The 18,859-nt window shown below is 31.3% G+C and overlaps 1 protein-coding gene across 1 annotated transcript; it reads left to right on the forward strand.

Annotated features, from left to right (window-relative positions):
* Positions 1 to 695: 695 nt before the first annotated feature.
* Positions 696 to 5,034, forward strand: LOC115714415 (cholesterol 22-monohydroxylase CYP90B51). The gene is made up of 8 exons (XM_030643114.2): positions 696 to 1,333; positions 1,420 to 1,744; positions 1,831 to 1,983; positions 2,068 to 2,322; positions 2,431 to 2,523; positions 2,630 to 2,708; positions 3,062 to 3,168; positions 4,550 to 5,034. Exons 1-8 carry the CDS (start codon positions 1,131 to 1,133, stop codon positions 4,817 to 4,819), a joined length of 1,485 nt encoding a protein of 494 aa, XP_030498974.1. The 5' UTR covers positions 696 to 1,130; the 3' UTR covers positions 4,820 to 5,034.
* The last annotated feature ends 13,825 nt before the right edge of the window (positions 5,035 to 18,859 follow it).

Below are 18,859 nucleotides of genomic sequence, written 5' to 3' on the forward strand. Positions count from 1 at the left end.
GCAACATTAATATTAATCTGAATTTGATTTATTGAGGTTTCACCTAAACTTTAGCACCATCTTGTGCCACACCAATCAACAAAGGTGAAAAATGATCCATAGTTTGAGCATTTTTCTATTATTTAAGAGACAATCTAGCCGAATAACCACATCACTTACACTAAAAATTTTCTTATTCCAAACAAATCCCTCGCCAGATAGTCCAACATATATAAGATAGCTTAGCCCGTCTCTTAGCAAAGGTAAGCTTAAGCCTGTGCCTAAGGCCTAAAAAAATAACCTTTTATAAATACACATTGTTTTTTTATTAATTTTGAAATCCGATATTTTTTTTTTTTAAATAAGAACCATTTTCAGTTTTACCTTCCATTAAAATTCACAGTCAGCCTTAGTTACCTCCCCTTGCCTTTCCTTTCCTGATCAAACCAAACAGAGAAATTGTCCACAACAACAGTATTCGTGTTAATTACATGCGTACAAAAATACAAATATGTATAATTTGAATGTTTTAACTTAATTTTTAGCGTAATAAATTATTAAAATTTTTCTAAAAATTAAATTATATATAAAAATACAAAGGAATAAAGACACCTGTCATAAGCCAAAAGTGGTGCCCTAAAATTTTCCGAAATAAAAATAAAAAAGCAACTTTGTAATTTTCTAATATAAAACAGCGTGGTTCTGTGAGATATATGACCAACCGATAATCCAAACTCCTTATTACGTTCTGAGCAAAAACTGAAAAAAGAACTTACGAAATCAAGCTTATTGGCTTTCCCTTCTTTCTCTTTCATATATACAAATATATATATTTATAATTTTTATTTTTATGTTTAAATTTGTTTTCATCGAAATCATCTCTCGAGGTAGAGAAGAGAGTGAGTGAGTGGATTTTATAAAGGTCGAAAATGGGAGCTACTTTTTAACAAGTGTAGCAGAAGAACTCACTTCCCCAAAACACACAAACACATATCTTATTCCATTTCTCCATAAGACAGCAAACCAAAATTCACAACAAAAATAATTCTTCTTTTATTATTATTATTTAATATAGAAGAAGAAGAAGAAGAAGAAGAAGAAGAAGAAGAAGAAGAGAGAAGAAGAGGAAGAAGAGTCAGTCAGGTTGTTCAATGTCTGACTCAGAGCTAGTTTTATGTCTTTTACCATCAATTTTAGCTCTATTCTTGTTCTTTATTCTCATTAAAAGAAAGCAAAAGAGGTTTAATCTTCCACCAGGGGATATGGGTTGGCCTTTTCTTGGTGAAACCATTGGTTATTTGAAGCCTTACTCTGCTACTTCCATAGGAGATTTCATGGAACAACACATATCAAGGTAAAAAATGAACTTTTTAATCCAACCCCACATAATATTTTTAATCAAATATGTAATTTTTTATTATTATTATTATTTTTAAATAGGTATGGTAAAATTTACAAGTCAAACTTGTTTGGTGAGCCTACAATAGTATCAGCAGATGCAGGGCTAAACAGATTCATACTCCAAAATGAAGGAAGATTATTTGAATGTAGTTACCCAAGAAGCATAGGAGGAATTCTTGGTAAATGGTCTATGCTGGTTTTAGTTGGAGACATGCATAGACATATGAGAATTATATCTCTTAATTTCTTGAGCCATGCTAGACTCAGAACTCATTTACTCAGAGAAGTTGAGAACCATACTTTACTTGTTTTAAAAGCTTGGAAAGAAAACTCTGTTTTTTCAGCTCAAGATGAAGCCAAGAAGGTTTTCAACACTTAAAACACTTCTTCTTTTTTGAGTATATAATTTTTTTTTTAGTATAAAAATAACATTATTATTTGTTGTTTCAGTTCACGTTTAATTTAATGGCTAAACACATCATGAGTTTGGATCCTGGAGTTCCTGAGACTGAGCAACTTAAAAAAGAGTACATAACTTTCATGAAAGGAGTAGTTTCTCCACCTTTGAATTTGCCTGGAACAGCTTATAGAAAAGCCTTGCAGGTATGATTTTACCAAAATATTATTAGGCACTAATTTTTTTTTTTCATTATATATTGATCATATAAATGATGTTTTTCATAACAGTCAAGATCAACCATTTTGAAGTTTATAAATAGAAAAATGGATGAAAGAGTCGAGAAAATGAAAGAAGGAATTGAAGATTTGGAAGAAGATAATGACTTGCTTGGATGGGTTTTGAAGCATTCAAATCTTTCAACAGAGCAAATTCTTGACTTAATACTAAGTCTTCTTTTTGCTGGCCATGAAACTTCTTCAGTTTCCATTGCTTTAGCTATTTACTTTTTACCAGGTTGTCCTAGAGCTATTCAACAATTGAGGGTAAAAAATTAATTTTTTTTTTTATTATTATTATTTTAACTTTCTAGCTAATTATAATTATTAACCTTTACTTAATTTAAAAAGTTACTATTTTTACATGTTTTTCAGGAAGAGCATACTGAAATTGCTAGAGCTAAAAAGCAAGCAGGGGAGACAGATTTGAATTGGGATGACTACAAAAAAATGGAATTCACACAATGTGTAAGCAAATTTTACAATACAAAATTAAAATTTTTATAAAGTGATTAATTTTAACTAAACTTAATTACTTCTCCTCTCTAATTATTTCATTGTGTAAAATAATTAGGTTATAAGTGAGACACTTCGGCTTGGTAACGTTGTGAGATTTCTTCACAGAAAGGCACTAAAAGACGTTAGGTACAAAGGTAAGGACTACAAAAAGGGAAAAAATGGCCTTTGTTTCTTTATTTTATTTTTTTTCATTTTTTTTATAAAAGGACTTAAAATATGCACAAAAAATATGACACACGTTATATAGTATAGTATAGTGCTGTTTTTTAAACCAGTGGGTTCTATAAACATTATTGGTTTAGTTATTATTATTCTTTTTTAAAAAAAAATATTAATTTAAAGAAACTTTAGTTTGTGTAATGATCATTTCGAAAAAAAATGATGAATAATGCTACGAAATGTACACTACTTATATTTGTATAAATCGAAGGCCAAAATTATGATTTATTATTTATTTATTTTTTTGTTTGAATAATTTTGAAATAAGGTTATGACATTCCATGTGGTTGGAAAGTGCTTCCGGTGATTGCAGCCGTGCATTTGGATCCTTTGCTTTTTGACCACCCTCAACACTTCAATCCATGGAGATGGCAGGTCAGTCTTTCACACCCTTCATTCATGCCTTTTATAATTAATATTTTTTATTTTATCTTTTGATGAGGGTTAATTTAATTTAATTTTATAAATAAATAAATAATAAAAAGTCAGAGAGAAAGTAATAAAGGAAAGAAAGGGTGAGGTGATGAGGTCCCCAAACCACTTTCATTGGTTCTTGTTGTGGTTCCCACTGACAACCCCTTTGTTGTTTGGCAGTGGACCCTATCGATGTGCCTATCTCATGCATAACACATATCAAGAATCCAATCAAAATTAACTTTGGTAATTAATTAGCAATAATATAAATGAGTTAATATAATGTTCTACATTCATGGGTTTCGGTTGAAAGAGTTTAACAACTAATTTTACTTACCATAAAAACAATCATAATTACCAACAACAATTCCATTTATTAACACTGTCAAAAGTGATAAATCAATTTAGGCTAATCATGATTTTAAAAAATAAAGAGAAAAAGAAAAGGTCAATCCCCAACAACAAGAGGATGGTTGCCTACTGTACGGACCCCCCCTAATATGGGTCCCACTAGATGTCATTGACATCACTCTCCTCGTGGGGGTGTGGGCCCATTTTGAGATGATTAAACACCCATGTGGCTGTGGGGTTCTTCATTGCACGTGCATTTCTGCTTTTATTTTTTTATTTTTTTTTAAAAAAAATTTATTATTATTCTCTCTTTTGGTCAAAATTAAAAATACCCCACTTTTTTTATTTATTAAAAAAAACAATGGTCCTCACTCAGTCGGTCTATCCTGGCTCTCAACCCTTTTTTTTTCTCGGGAGGAGAGAAATTGCATTATTTGCATAAGTTAAGAGAAGAAAGTACAGTCAAGATTTAAAAAGTTTCTGAGAAAAAGGAAGGTTAAGGCAACACGATACTGAGAAAAATTGCCTAAAAAGGTCGATTTCCACACTAGTGGAGGTTGTAAATTAAGGTTTCCATTAGTCTTATGTATGAGGTTTTGTTTTTCTATTGGACCTCATCCTCATATTTATGATTCATGTTGCTTCAGTTTCTTTCAGTTGGTTATTATATGTTATTAATTATTGTTATTATTTTATTTTATACCTAAATTGAGAAATTGATATCCATGTAGAAAAGTCACATTAGTGAAATAAATGATAAAAATAGGAGTGAAAAGAAAATGACCTCCACTAATTTATATACCCCTCTCTATATATGAATTTTTAATAATTAAGTGTCCTTTTCTATACTTTTATTTTGGCTCAAAAGTAATTTAGCAAAAGTCCAAAACAAACTCAATAGATTTGTCAATTTGCCCAACTTGATTATTACCCTTTAAATTATCTCTATTTTTTTACATGCTTTTTTTTTCTCTATTTTGTGGTAATAAAGGAGATGAAGCAACAAAGTAGTGATCAAAGCTCAACATCATCAAGTAATTATAATTATGGTAATAATAACAGTTTCATGCCATTTGGGGGAGGACCACGGTTATGTGCTGGGTCAGAATTGGCAAAGCTTGAAATGGCTGTTTTCATTCACCATTTGGTCCTTAATTACCATTGGGAGTTAGCTGAGAAGGATCAAGCTTTTGCATTCCCTTTTGTTGACTTTCCCAAAGGTCTTCCAATCACAGTTCGCCACCTCAACTCTTGCATATAATTCATTTTCTCTATATTCAATTATTATTATTAGAAGATCAAGAGATATATATGAAAATGTCTATGATGATCATAATATCTATATATATTTCTCTATTTCGGGTCTCTTCTCCCATGTTTGGATATATATATAATAGAAAGTACTGTTCAACAAAGCCCCATTTGTATGTGAAAATATATATTAGATTGTATTTTTCTTCTTTTAGAATTTTCCAACGGCTTAGTGCAACTTCTTTCAATTAATTTCATCACATCAACCAAAGCCAAGATAAGCACCTTTATTTATATATATTTATCATATATTATGTAGGAAAGAAAAAAATTCCCTTGTAAATTTTATCTGCCTCTCATGACTAGTACTTGAGAGTTTTTATTTACTTGTATGTATGTTTATGGCTCTCCTTTGTAACCCTTCTTCCCTTTTGTTTTTTTTAGTATAAAATGATAATAATTTATGGGATTTTATTCTATTTTATGTGACAATTAAATAATACCATATATTATAATACGTACGTATACTTGCATGCATGTTTACATTTTATATATTTAATACGATATGATCACATTTAATGTGGCACTACTGTACAGCTGTTATATTAGTAGTCAATTTATTTATTTGAAGGAGGTAGTGACTAGTGATCAATTTAATTATTTCAATCATTAATTTATATTATTAAAGGTTTTTTTTTAAGGATTTATGTATGTAAAAGTTAGCATATATATAACAGGAAATTATAGAAAAATTATTTTATTCGGTCGTTGTATTAGTTATTTATTATTGTATTTGTTTATGTTTTCACGTTGACTGAAAAGATTTAGGAAATTATAATATTATACTATTAATTATTGTAATCTTTGTAGTTTTGACTTTTTGTTTCTCTCTAATCATGATAATATACCTTCAAACATTTGGCTGTGAAAAATTCTACAGTGCACTCTTAGAATTTTTAGTCCAATATTTTAACACATCCTATAGTGTACTCTTAAAATTCTATAGTGCACTCTAATTATTTAACACATCTTAAATATCAAATTTGAAAAAATTTATAATGTTAAAAATAGGATTTAAATTTTTTTTAACGCATATATATATATATATATACTAGGTGATTGTTACGTGCCAAGCCACGTAGTGTTAGTTTTATTTTAATATTTTAATTAATAATTAAAATAATATAATTATTTGAACGATTTCTTTTATAAAAAAAAAATATGTGTTATAATATAATATGTGTCAGTATATTTAGTAAGTAAAACATAGTTGTGTTATAATAATGTATGTTATTAATAGTAAAATGTACATTAATCTTCTAATTGAAAAAAGTTCTATTATCTCATTTCATATCTAATAATAGCTACACAACTATATATTTATAGACTTTCACATTCTTTGCAAATTACTAATAAGCACCAATAATATTTTCATATTCTAATATTTTTCAACCTTTTCCTCTTGGTGGTAAAATTAAAAATAAAACTAAAAATAAGCACAAACATATAAAGTAAATACTAATTACAGCCCATTTCATCTTCTTTTTATTTTTTTAAGCCCAAGCCCAAAAATCTCTAAGCCAACCCAATCAATCTTCTTCTTCTTTTCTAAACATTTTATCTATATTTTTCTTTTTTAAAAAATAAATAAATAATATTATTAATATTCTCCTAAGATAGGTTTGTTAGAGAGATGTGGGTAAGATGATTTTTTTAATTTAAAAAGAGATTATTAATATTTAAAAGATTGTTTAATTTTTTGATTTAATTATTGGGTTTATTTGTTAACGGGAGATCAAACGTAATCGTTAAATTTAACAGAATATTCTTTTATTTTTAAGTATATTCTGTTAAACCAATACATGCCGTTAGATAGGCACTTTTAATATATAAAGATATATATATATATGACTTTTTTATTTTATACAGGCCTTAAACAAATTATTTTGAATACTCTGTATTTTATTTTTGAATTTTTTAAAATTTTACAAAATATCTCATATAATTATAAGTATTTTAGGAAGGTGTGCATTATAGAAACATCACTATTTATTAAATATTTGTTTCAATGGGGAAAAAATAATTGCAAAACAAATCTCTTTCAAATAATTAAAAAAAAAAGTAATAGATTATATATTTTTTTTCTAAGAATTTTCGATTACTTTAATTCAATTTATAACATCAATTAACAAGTAGAAAAAGTTTATAATATTTTTTGCTGGAAATAAATATATTTATAATTATTTGGTACCTTAAAAAAATTGTATTCTACTTTTTTAATAATATTTATCTAGTATTTTAAAATTGTACATATTTCATAGGTACCTTACCAAATGTTAAAATTAGACCTCACTGTAACCTTTATTATTACAGTTTTACAGATGAAGAGAAAAAATACAAATAAATACAACCAGAACTCAACAGAAAACAGATCCTAGGTGGCTTCGCCTCTAGTGGATCAAGATCTGGTTGTTAGTTACAACCGAAGCTGTAACTAACTTCCAGATCTATGATCAACCCTAAAACTACAAGTATAAAAGGGACACTAGATCATACCAGATCTCTCAGTCGAGAGATACCAAAAACTCGAACCCTAGAGTGCAAGATCTGAAAGCTTCTGCTCCAAATCTCAGCAGTCCATGTTCATGCAAAGAAAGAAAAAGTGTTAGTGAGTGAGAAACCAAGAAAATACAGAGAGATAAACACATAGAAAGAAAAGAGAGCAAATCTGAAATACCAGTCAAAGTGTTGTGACTTGGATTTCTCACCTTTGTATCAATCTTCATCATAATAGTGCAGATCTGTAGATCGTCTTCAAGGCGAGCTCAAAGAGGACGTACCCCTGATTTAGGGCGAACCTCTATAATCTCTGGTGTTAATTTTCTAACCCTAACCTAATGATCTATGCTTGATATTTGTATGTGTGTATTGTGTGGTGTTTTGGGAAGGTTTCTGGGTAAGATCGATCAATAGATCGAGAAGAATCTCTGGTTCTAGGGTTTGAGAACCAGAGAGAAGGCAGAGAGAAAGAGAGAGAGTTTGAGAAACTCTCAAATGTTCGAAGGTGCAAATGAGCTAGGGTTAGCTCTGATTGAACTTAGTTTTGTTCAATCCAGAACGACAAATCGTTTGGTTTAAACGATTTGTCGTGTGAGTAAAAAAAACGACAAGCTTCGTTGTCGTGCAGGAAAGAAACGGCCAAGGTTTCTTTGTCGTTGATTGGGTTTCTAAATTGTATTTTTCTGGGACAAATTTGTCCCTGTCGTTTCTTGTAAAATTGAGTTGGTGTAGGTTAAACTTGGAATTTCACCAAGCCAAATTCTACGGTGGTATCGTAGCTTTGGTTCAAGCTTAAATCAACTCAAGAAAGAATCAAGAAAGTGATCAAGACTGGGAGAAGAAGAAGAAACACAACACGAAGCTGTGGACAGTGGGAAACCTGTGGAAATTCCACAAACTGATAATAAACAAATCTTCCTAAACTCAACTCAATTTAATTTTGATTTTTCTAACATGAGCAATATCAAGGTTGACATTGATCGTTTTGATGGATCTGGTGATTACAGGATCTGGAGGAGAAAGATCAGATCCCTGCTGGCTCAACAGAAATTACTTAGGGTTCTTGAAGACCCTATTGAATGGCCAGAAAACACTTCAAAGATTCAACAAGAAGAACTGTTGGAAACAGCCACTGGAATCATAATTTTCAACCTTTCTGATGCCATTATCAGATTGGTTGATAAAGAAGAAACACCAGCTAAAATTTGGAAGAAACTTGAAGAGCAGTTTCAGCAAAAATCCCTAACTAACAAGATCTACCTAAAAGAAAGGATCTTTGGGTTTAAGATGAGTCACACTAAAACCCTAGATCAGAATCTTGATGAGTTTCTCAGAATGCACATTGAATTGGCAAATTCAGGAGAGAATGAAGCTCTAAGTGATGAAAATCAGGCAATAATCATTTTGAATTCATTACCTGATTCATACAGAGAGGTAAAGACAGCAATCAAGTATGGAAGGACTTCAATCACACTTGATGAAGTCATCTCAGCCCTAAAATCTAAAGACTTAGAGATGAAGAGTGAAAAATCCAATTCTGGACATGGTGAAATGAACCTAAGTAGAGGAAGGCCATCTCACAAGAAGTCCTACCATAACAGGGGTAGAAGTAATAGTGCACATCATCATAGAAACTCAAACAAAGGAAAGAATAGATCACCATCAAGAGATTCTGGTGATTCTACAGGTTGTTTCTATTGTGGAAAGACTGGACATTACAAGAAAGACTGCTACTTCTACAATAATAAATACAAGAACAAGAAAGGTGGAAAGTTTTCAGAAAGATCAGATCAAAACAGACAGCAACATGACAAGCAACAAGAAGCAAACTACTCAGATGGCTATGATAGTGGTGAAGTCTATGTTGCATCTACATCTTTCAAAGATGACTGGATTTTGGATTCAGGGTGTACCTTTCATATGACAAACTCTAGGGAAATCCTAACTGATTACAGAAATTCTAATGGTGGCAAAGTAATTCTGGGAAATAACAACACATGCAATATAGAAGGTTCAGGTAGTGTAAATTTTAAAATGTTTGATGGGATTGTCAGAACCCTAACTGGTGTAAGGTATGTACCTAATCTTGCTAGAAATTTAATTTCTATAAGTGTTCTAGATGACATGGGTATTGTTAGCAAAATTGAAGCAGGTTCAATGAAGCTAAGTAAGGGTGCTATGACAATAATCAAAGGACACAAACATGAAGGGTTATACTACTTAGATGGAGAACCAGTTACTCACTGCAATAATGCAGTCACTAGCAATCCAGAAGACCTAAAGGCTGTTCTATGGCATAGAAGGCTGGGGCATATTAGTGAAAAAGGACTACAGATCATGAGTGATCAAAAATTACTGGGTAAGGACAGAGTAAGTAAAGTTGACTTCTGTGAATCTTGTGTTTTAGGTAAACATCATAGACTGAAATTTAAAACAGGCATTCATAAAACTAAGCATATATTGGAGTATGTTCACTCTGATCTTTGGGGACCAGAGAAAACTCCAACACTTGGTGGAAATGTGTATTTTATGTCTATTGTTGATGACCACTCTAGAAAAGTTTGGGTATTTTTACTTAAACATAAAAATGAGGCTTTATCTAAATTCATACAATGGAAAACCCTAATGGAAAATTTAACTAATCAAAGGGTTAAAACCCTAAGGACTGACAATGGCTTAGAGTTTTGCAGTGATGAATTTAACAGATATTGTGGCTCTGTTGGAATTCAAAGGCACGAAGCTGTGAGAATTACTCCTCAACAGAATGGGGTAGCTGAGAGGATGAATAGGACCTTGATGAACAAGGTCAGATGCCTATTATTACAATCTGGGCTTACTAAAGGATTTTGGGGAGAGGCTGTGTTAACAGCAGCCTACCTGGTGAACAGAAGCCCATCCAGTGCCATTGAATTCAAGACACCAGAGGAGATCTGGTCAGGTAAGCCCCCTGATCTCTCAAACTTAAGAGTATTTGGATGTGCAGCCTATGCACATCAAAGTGTAGGTAAGTTAGAGCCTAGAGCTCTAAAATGTGTGTTCCTAGGTTATCCTGAAGGTACTAAAGGCTACAGATTATGGGTAAGAGAGAAACAAGGTTTTAAAACCATAAACAGTAGAGATGTTGTTTTTAAGGAAGATTTATTCCCTTGTATTACTAATAATAATGCAATATCTAGTCCTACTCTAGACACTAACCCTGCAGGCACATCTGTGGACATGCAAACAAGGAACACTCAACCTAATACTGTTCAGGTGGAACCAGAACAGGTGGAAAATACTCAGGGAGATGAAAACTTGGAAGGAAATGACCAAGTTCAGGATGACAACATTCAGGTGGAACCTATTACTGAAGAAGGACAAGAAAATGAGGCAATACAAGATTACCAACTGACCAGAGACAGAACTAGAAGGGTTCCTAGACCTACACAGAGATTCAGCTTCACAGCTTGGGAAGAAGTGCTAGCCTATGCATTTTTCTGTGCTATGGGAGTGGAAATGACAGAACCTAAGTCCTATGAAGAAGCCATGACTGATAAAGATGCCAAGAAATGGTCCAAGGCAATGGACACAGAGATGGAATCTCTGAGAAAGAACAAAACCTGGATACTAGTGAAGAAACCTAAAGGGAAGAGCATAGTTTCATGCAAGTGGCTTTTCAAACACAAAGAAGGACTCACTGAGACAGATCCTAAGAAGTTTAAGGCAAGACTAGTGGCTAAGGGATTTACACAGAAAGAAGGGATAGATTTTAATGAGATATTCTCACCTGTGGCTAAGTATAAAACCATCAGAATTATACTTACCATAGCTACTCAATTTGACCTAGAAGTTGATCAAATGGATGTAACTACTGCATTTCTACATGGGGAACTTGAGGAAGAAATCTACATGCAACAACCTAAAGGATATGAGGAAAAAGGCAAAGAAGACTTGGTTTGCAAACTGATTAAGTCCCTGTATGGACTTAAACAGTCACCAAGACAATGGAACAAAAGGTTTGATGAGTTCATGATCAAGAAGGGGTTTTCTAGGAGCTATTATGACACCTGTCTATACTACAAAGGCACTAAGATTGATGAAGTCATCTACTTACTACTGTATGTAGATGACATGCTCATTGTGAGCAAGGAAAGGACCAGGATTGACCTAATGAAAGGTTGGCTAAGGGAAGAATTTGAGATGAAGGACTTAGGCAAGGCTGCTAAGATCCTAGGCATTAACATCTCTAGGGACAGGGAACATGGGACACTAAGGCTACATCAGAAAAACTACATCAAGAAAGTCTTAGAGAATTTCTCTATGACTAATGCAAAGCAAACTAAGCAACCTATGACTAATCAGTACTACCTAAGCAAGGAGCAATGTCCTAAAACTACATCAGAGAAAGAATCTATGAGTGAAGTGCCTTATTCTAGTGCAGTGGGATCAGTGATGTACCTAATGGTAAGCACCAGACCTGACTTAGCCTATGCCATTAGTGTACTAAGTAAGTACATGTCTAACCCAGGTAAACAACACTGGGAGGCTATGAAATGGTTACTAAGATACTTACTGGGATCTACAGAAATGGGATTAAACTACAAAAGAAGGGACAACTACAGAATGATCACTGGATACAGTGATGCAGACTATGCAGGTGACAGAGATAGTAGAAAATCTACCTCTGCCTATTTCTTTACACTATGGGGAAATTGTATCAGCTGGAAAGTACAACTGCAGCCTGTTGTAGCATTATCTACAACAGAATCTGAGTATGTAGCTGTTACAGAGGCTATTAAAGAAGCCATTTGGCTTAAAGGACTACTAGATGAACTTAAACTCCTAGATGAAGAACCTACAATCTATTCAGACAGCCAAAGTTGTATCCACTTGTGTAAGAATCCTGTCTTTCATGACAGAACCAAACATGTGGAAATAAAGTATCACTTTATACGAGATAAAGTGACACAGAAGGTTGTACAGATAGAGAAAGTTCCCACTGAAGAGAATCCATCTGATATCGGTACTAAGGTGCTACCCTTAACCAAGTTCAAGCACTGCTTGGACTTGTTAGGGGTTGGTAGTGGTGGATGACCACTACCACTATGAGCTAAGACCCTTGAGGACGAAGAACTATGATAATAAAGATTACAGATGAGATCTAAGGTGGAAATTGTTAAAATTAGACCTCACTGTAACCTTTATTATTACAGTTTTACAGATGAAGAGAAAAAATACAAATAAATACAACCAGAACTCAACAGAAAACAGATCCTAGGTGGCTTCGCCTCTAGTGGATCAAGATCTGGTTGTTAGTTACAACCGAAGCTGTAACTAACTTCCAGATCTATGATCAACCCTAAAACTACAAGTATAAAAGGGACACTAGATCATACCAGATCTCTCAGTCGAGAGATACCAAAAACTCGAACCCTAGAGTGCAAGATCTGAAAGCTTCTGCTCCAAATCTCAGCAGTCCATGTTCATGCAAAGAAAGAAAAAGTGTTAGTGAGTGAGAAACCAAGAAAATACAGAGAGATAAACACATAGAAAGAAAAGAGAGCAAATCTGAAATACCAGTCAAAGTGTTGTGACTTGGATTTCTCACCTTTGTATCAATCTTCATCATAATAGTGCAGATCTGTAGATCGTCTTCAAGGCGAGCTCAAAGAGGACGTACCCCTGATTTAGGGCGAACCTCTATAATCTCTGGTGTTAATTTTCTAACCCTAACCTAATGATCTATGCTTGATATTTGTATGTGTGTATTGTGTGGTGTTTTGGGAAGGTTTCTGGGTAAGATCGATCAATAGATCGAGAAGAATCTCTGGTTCTAGGGTTTGAGAACCAGAGAGAAGGCAGAGAGAAAGAGAGAGAGTTTGAGAAACTCTCAAATGTTCGAAGGTGCAAATGAGCTAGGGTTAGCTCTGATTGAACTTAGTTTTGTTCAATCCAGAACGACAAATCGTTTGGTTTAAACGATTTGTCGTGTGAGTAAAAAAAAAAAAAAAACGACAAGCTTCGTTGTCGTGCAGGAAAGAAACGGCCAAGGTTTCTTTGTCGTTGATTGGGTTTCTAAATTGTATTTTTCTGGGACAAATTTGTCCCTGTCGTTTCTAACTGTAAAATTGAGTTGGTGTAGGTTAAACTTGGAATTTCACCAAGCCAAATTCCTACACCAAATTTGATCAATAAATTATATAATAAATTTGACTAAATTATATTCTCAGCTAATTGTACTAAAAATAATTAAGTCTGAATTTGGAATTCATTTAATTAAAAAAAAATTAATCCACCACAAGAAATGTCACTTTACCAACATAATTCGTTACTACGCTGGTAAAAATAACTTTTACCAGCGTATTTCGCAAATTGTGTTGCTATAAAGGTCTAAGTTTTATTAGTGCATATTTGCAGTGGCTAAAATCTAACTTTTACTAGTGCATTTATGTATTGGGAAAAACTATTTTTGCCAACGTTTTTTATTTTGTGTTGATAAAAGTTCTAATACTAACGTTGATTTGCCAATATATCAAAAATAAATTTTATTTTACCAGCACAATATTAAATTTTTACCAACATGAAAATATGATATAAAAGTGATATTTTTTGTAGTAATCTAATAATATTAACAGAGAAAAATTCTAAACACGGCTATAGTATCTTTTATTTCTTTTAATAGATATGCATATGAGAACAAATTATCATATGCCCCAAACGTGCGAAAACGTCCGGAAATTAATGTAAGATATAAGATATTTATCCGTCTCATTTATTTTGGTCTTATCATCATACCATTCTCTCTCTCTCTCTAATATACATATATTTATATTTTTATATATATATTAAAAAGAAAGTATTATACACTTATTTTGGATCAAGCTACTGTGGCGATAGCAATAATAATACATATCAATATCCACTGTTAGGTTTTCTTTCACTATCACATATACGTACACGGTATACACGTGTCTTTTGTTATATTTTCTTTTCTATTATACATGGCTTTCCCTTAATTAGTATGTTTTTTTTAATCAAAAAATAAGAAATAAATATAAATAAATGTGTATATATATGTGTGTACTATGTGTGGCAGAGGCATTACAAAACAATATGAAAAAAGCAAAAATAGAGACAAGACAAAGAAGGTGTGAACAAAAAAAATCTAAAGTACTACTACGTCGTTTTATTATGCATGATTTTGTCTCAAGTACTCTAAAGTTGTTTTGTTTTTTATTAATTTCTTTAGTTTTTGTTTTCTTTTGGAGTGAAGTTAATTGATGATGTTTTGTGAGTTAACATTAAGCTATATATCTATAACAAGCTTCGATCATAATCATGATCTCTTGGAAAATAACAACCAATTAAGAAAATAAAAAATATCACTTCAATTATAGTAAGCTTCGACAAAACGATAGATACGTATATTGCTTTGCTTTAATATATTTATATATATATTATTATATTTGGTTATACCTATTTTTGCTTCTACTAATGGAAAATCTGAGAAGTGGAAAGCTTTGTCATAATAATAACGCCAATATAATGACGTGGGTTAATGCATGGCTTTTCTTTGTCGTATACAAAAAAAATGCTTTAATTATTGTTTTAATAGCCTATTTTTACTATTTTAAAAACATTTTTATATATTAATTTATTTTTTTTGAAACTTGAATTTTTAAGAAAATTATTTCTAAGAAACCATAAGGACTTCAAGAAAATATCATGACTTAAACAAACCACGCTTCTTTGTTTTGCTATCTTATTCGTTCTTTCTTCATCTTCTCTTATGGCCCAGGCCCACTTTCTTTTGTAGTATTCGACATGAAACTCAAGGCCCATTCAACTACAATAACGGGCTTAATTTTAATCCGAAACTCCAATGTTTGGGCCATTTAAATTTAAGATAAGTTGAAAAATACCACTTTTTTGTATCTATTAATCAAAAATACTCTCACATTATTTTTTTATTAAAATATACCCACTTTTTTGAGTAGATTGCTTAATATACCCTCACTCTTTACTTAAGTAGCATATAATTTACATAACCTAAAGAGTCTAATGGGGACATCATCCATAAAAGTGGGTATATCTAAAAATATATGAAAATAGAGGTAAAAATTAAAACAAATTAAGTAAGGTGAGTATACAATGTAATTTCCTCTTTAAAATTCAAGAACAATTGTCTCGGGTGAATGGAGCTTTGTTCCATCTTGTAATCTTTGACCACGTGCTTGACTTGTTCTAGTCTACGATCTATTTACTGAGCTAGGTAGAAAGAGGGTCCACCCATATACATCTTTTTAACTATTTTAATACTCATTAAAAAATTTTAGGTAAGAGCTTCTAGTTTATATTCTGAATGTAATGTTAGTATGGGAAATGTCTTATATAATTGAGCTGCTATCATGTTTGGTAGCTAAATTTCAAGTTTAATAAAGCTAATGAATATTCATTCAAAAAAAAAAAGGAATGCACCGATTTTATCTGTTTTAGTATTCAAAATAATTTTTTAGTCAAAATTTTTTCATGGTCATGTAAATTATAGTTATTTAACACATCCTGCAATATTTTAAGAAATTCGGAAAAGTTTAACACGCCAAAAACTGTGTTTAAACAGTGTGTTGCACGCCTGACTATTTTATTTTACACGAGTATAAAATGGATTATTTGAATATTATTTTCTATATTGTAAATTATTCCGAATTTTTTTAAATTTTGTACGATATCTTAAATATCTATAACATACATGAATATAAAAAAAAAATTAGACTAAAAAATTATTCCGGGTGTCAAAACAAGTAGAGCATGCATCAGTACATCTCTTTCAAGGGAGTGCATTGTAGTTACACTTAAAAAGATAAGTTTTTACTATTGTTCCATGGTTTATATTTTTTAATTGATCCACTGTTGTTTTAACTGTGTTGTTTTGTTGTTTTACGATTATTTTATAAAAAAATGTAATTTTATAAAAATTCCATGTGACAGTAAAGTGGTATTACCAAAAATCTAGTATTTTGGTAAAACTCTTAAAAAGTTATGCTTCGTCCCTATTCATTTAGGGAAATCCCCAAGGAAATTATATTGTATACTTATTTTACTTTATTTGTTTTAATTTTTATCTCCATTTTCATTTTTTTTTTAGATATACCCACTTTTATAAATGATGTTCTCATTAGACCCTTAAGTTATGTAAATTATATGTTAGACTTAAGTAGAAAGTGAGAGTATATTAGGCAATCTACTAAAAAAAATAAGTATATATTTTAATTAAAAAACAATATGAGATTTTTTTTTTTATTAATGGATACAAAAAATAGATATTTTTCAACTTATCCCGATGGGATATTTTCAAAAATATGGGAAAAATGAGTCATCTTATGATAAATATGGCAACAAAACTAAATGCCACAAAATATGGCATTAACTAAGGAAGCAAACTACAAATATGGTTTCTTATTTAAAAAAAAACCATATAATAAGTTAAAACAAGAAACTAATTTTAAATGAATAAAATTTACTATTTTTAACCATATATAAACAAAATCTGTACACGATTTTCTCTCTCTCTTGCGATTCTCTCTCTCTACTGCGATTCTCTCTTCTCTCTCTACTGCGATTCGTTTTTGGCCTGCGATTCACTTCATCATCTTCTCCGATTCAATTCATCACTTCTCCCAGTCCAAATTTATTCTCTGATTCAAACAAAACTGATCTGAAAAACAGCCATGGCCATGGCAAGCAACCTGCAACATCGGCACCTGACAAGCAATGAAGCTCTCACCTTAAACCAGAAAACGCATTATTAAACTCAGAGCATCGATCAACCTGCACATATAAAATTCAATCAACAAAATCAAGCCAACACCGATCGTCCCTGTCAACAACGATCAAAATAAAATACAGGTACACTTATATAAATTCTGCTATGAATATTATAGGCATATATATACTGCAAAAGAAAATTAAACCGACTATGTACAATTCCAATTTAAACTTAAAAGAAAAAAAAAACTAGATTGAAGTAAATTTCATACCAAAACTATATGATCTTGCATTGCTTCATAATGAAATGTCCATACTTAATCTAGATTTAGACTATGAAGTTTCACAAACAAAAAAAAAAAAAAAAGGAAAATTAAACATTATGAAAAATTCAGTTTTAGACGTCCACAATCAAAAATGAAAAGATTACTGAAAATTATGAAGATAAAACCGGTTTCTAAAAACATTATATATTTTAACTAAAAGTTCCTAAAATGATATTATCTGTTAAACATAAACAAAATATAAAGTAATGTTGGAAATCGGTTTCTGAAATATATAGTGAAACAAACACATATAATTTTAAAACAAAAAAAATAAAAACAAAAACCGGTTTCTAAATACATTATAAATTTTAACAAACAGTTTTCAAAATGATATTACTTGTTAAAAATAAACAAATATACAGTAATGTTGGAAACCAGTTTCTCAAATATATAGTGAAAAAAAACATACAATTTTAAAACAAATAAAAACAAAAAAGAAAAGAAAAGAAAAGAAACCGGTTTCTTAATACATTGTAATTTTTAACTAACAATTTTCAAATACTGTGTACAGGAATGGACTCAATAATGTGTGTGGTCAAATATAGAGGGCAATGGAAAAAGGATAAAAAGTATGAAGACTACATAATGACTGGACTACTAATACCAACAAACTGTGATCTAAAAAGTTTGTTGGAATTAGTAAAGGCTGAAATCAAATGCAACACAACAATAGAAATGCATTACCAGTTATGCCCAGACTCACCACCAATGAAAATAATTAGTGACAACTCACTGATGTTCTACTTACAACTGAGAAAGACACAAAATGCAGTTAGTGAGTCTCCACTCTGCATCACAACAGTAGACGAGACAAGACTCCAGATCATTGCACAACAAAAACCAGAAAGTGAATCTGTAAGACAAGATACAGATGTTCAGAAACTGGTTTTACAAATAACCAACATTAACAAGCTTCAGATCATCAGCAACCCTAGGCTCACAAACTTTATCCTAAATAAACATAAAACAAAATACAGTTAAATCAAAATGAAAAAAAAAAACAAAACTATTAAATTAAACAAAACAAAACAACAAAAAAAATATAAGAAAAAATGAAGACATACCAAATTAGAATGCTCCCCAACATCCTTTGATTTTCTTTTCTTTGACGCACTAGCGTCATCAGAAATAGCTTTTCTTTTCTTGGTTGAAACAGGTTTTGCGACAATTTTTTCGGTTTCAAAATCATCATCACTCGCAGATGGAAGGACATTCGTATCCTTCTTACTAACTTTTTTACAACCGTGTTTCTGAGAAACAACATCGGCTTTAGGCAATTCAATATCATCCTGAAAAAATAAACAAATTAAACATAAACAAAACAGAACAGATAAAAAGAAACACAAACAAACCAAAAAAAACCAGTATTATATAACATATTAAAATAAATACCAAACCACAATGAAACATAAAATAAATTC

Source organism: Cannabis sativa, chromosome 4 (genome assembly GCF_029168945.1).
Source record: "Cannabis sativa cultivar Pink pepper isolate KNU-18-1 chromosome 4, ASM2916894v1, whole genome shotgun sequence".
In the NCBI taxonomy this organism is placed as follows: domain Eukaryota; kingdom Viridiplantae; phylum Streptophyta; class Magnoliopsida; order Rosales; family Cannabaceae; genus Cannabis; species Cannabis sativa.

Coding starts and splice junctions, on each gene's coding strand:
- LOC115714415 (XM_030643114.2), top strand. CDS start 1,131: ATGTCTGACTCAGAGCTAGTTTTATGTCTTTTACCATCAATTTTAGCT. Junction 1,984..2,067: donor CTTATAGAAAAGCCTTGCAG/GTATGATTTTAC, acceptor TTTTCATAACAG/TCAAGATCAACCATTTTGAA. Junction 2,323..2,430: donor GAGCTATTCAACAATTGAGG/GTAAAAAATTAA, acceptor CATGTTTTTCAG/GAAGAGCATACTGAAATTGC.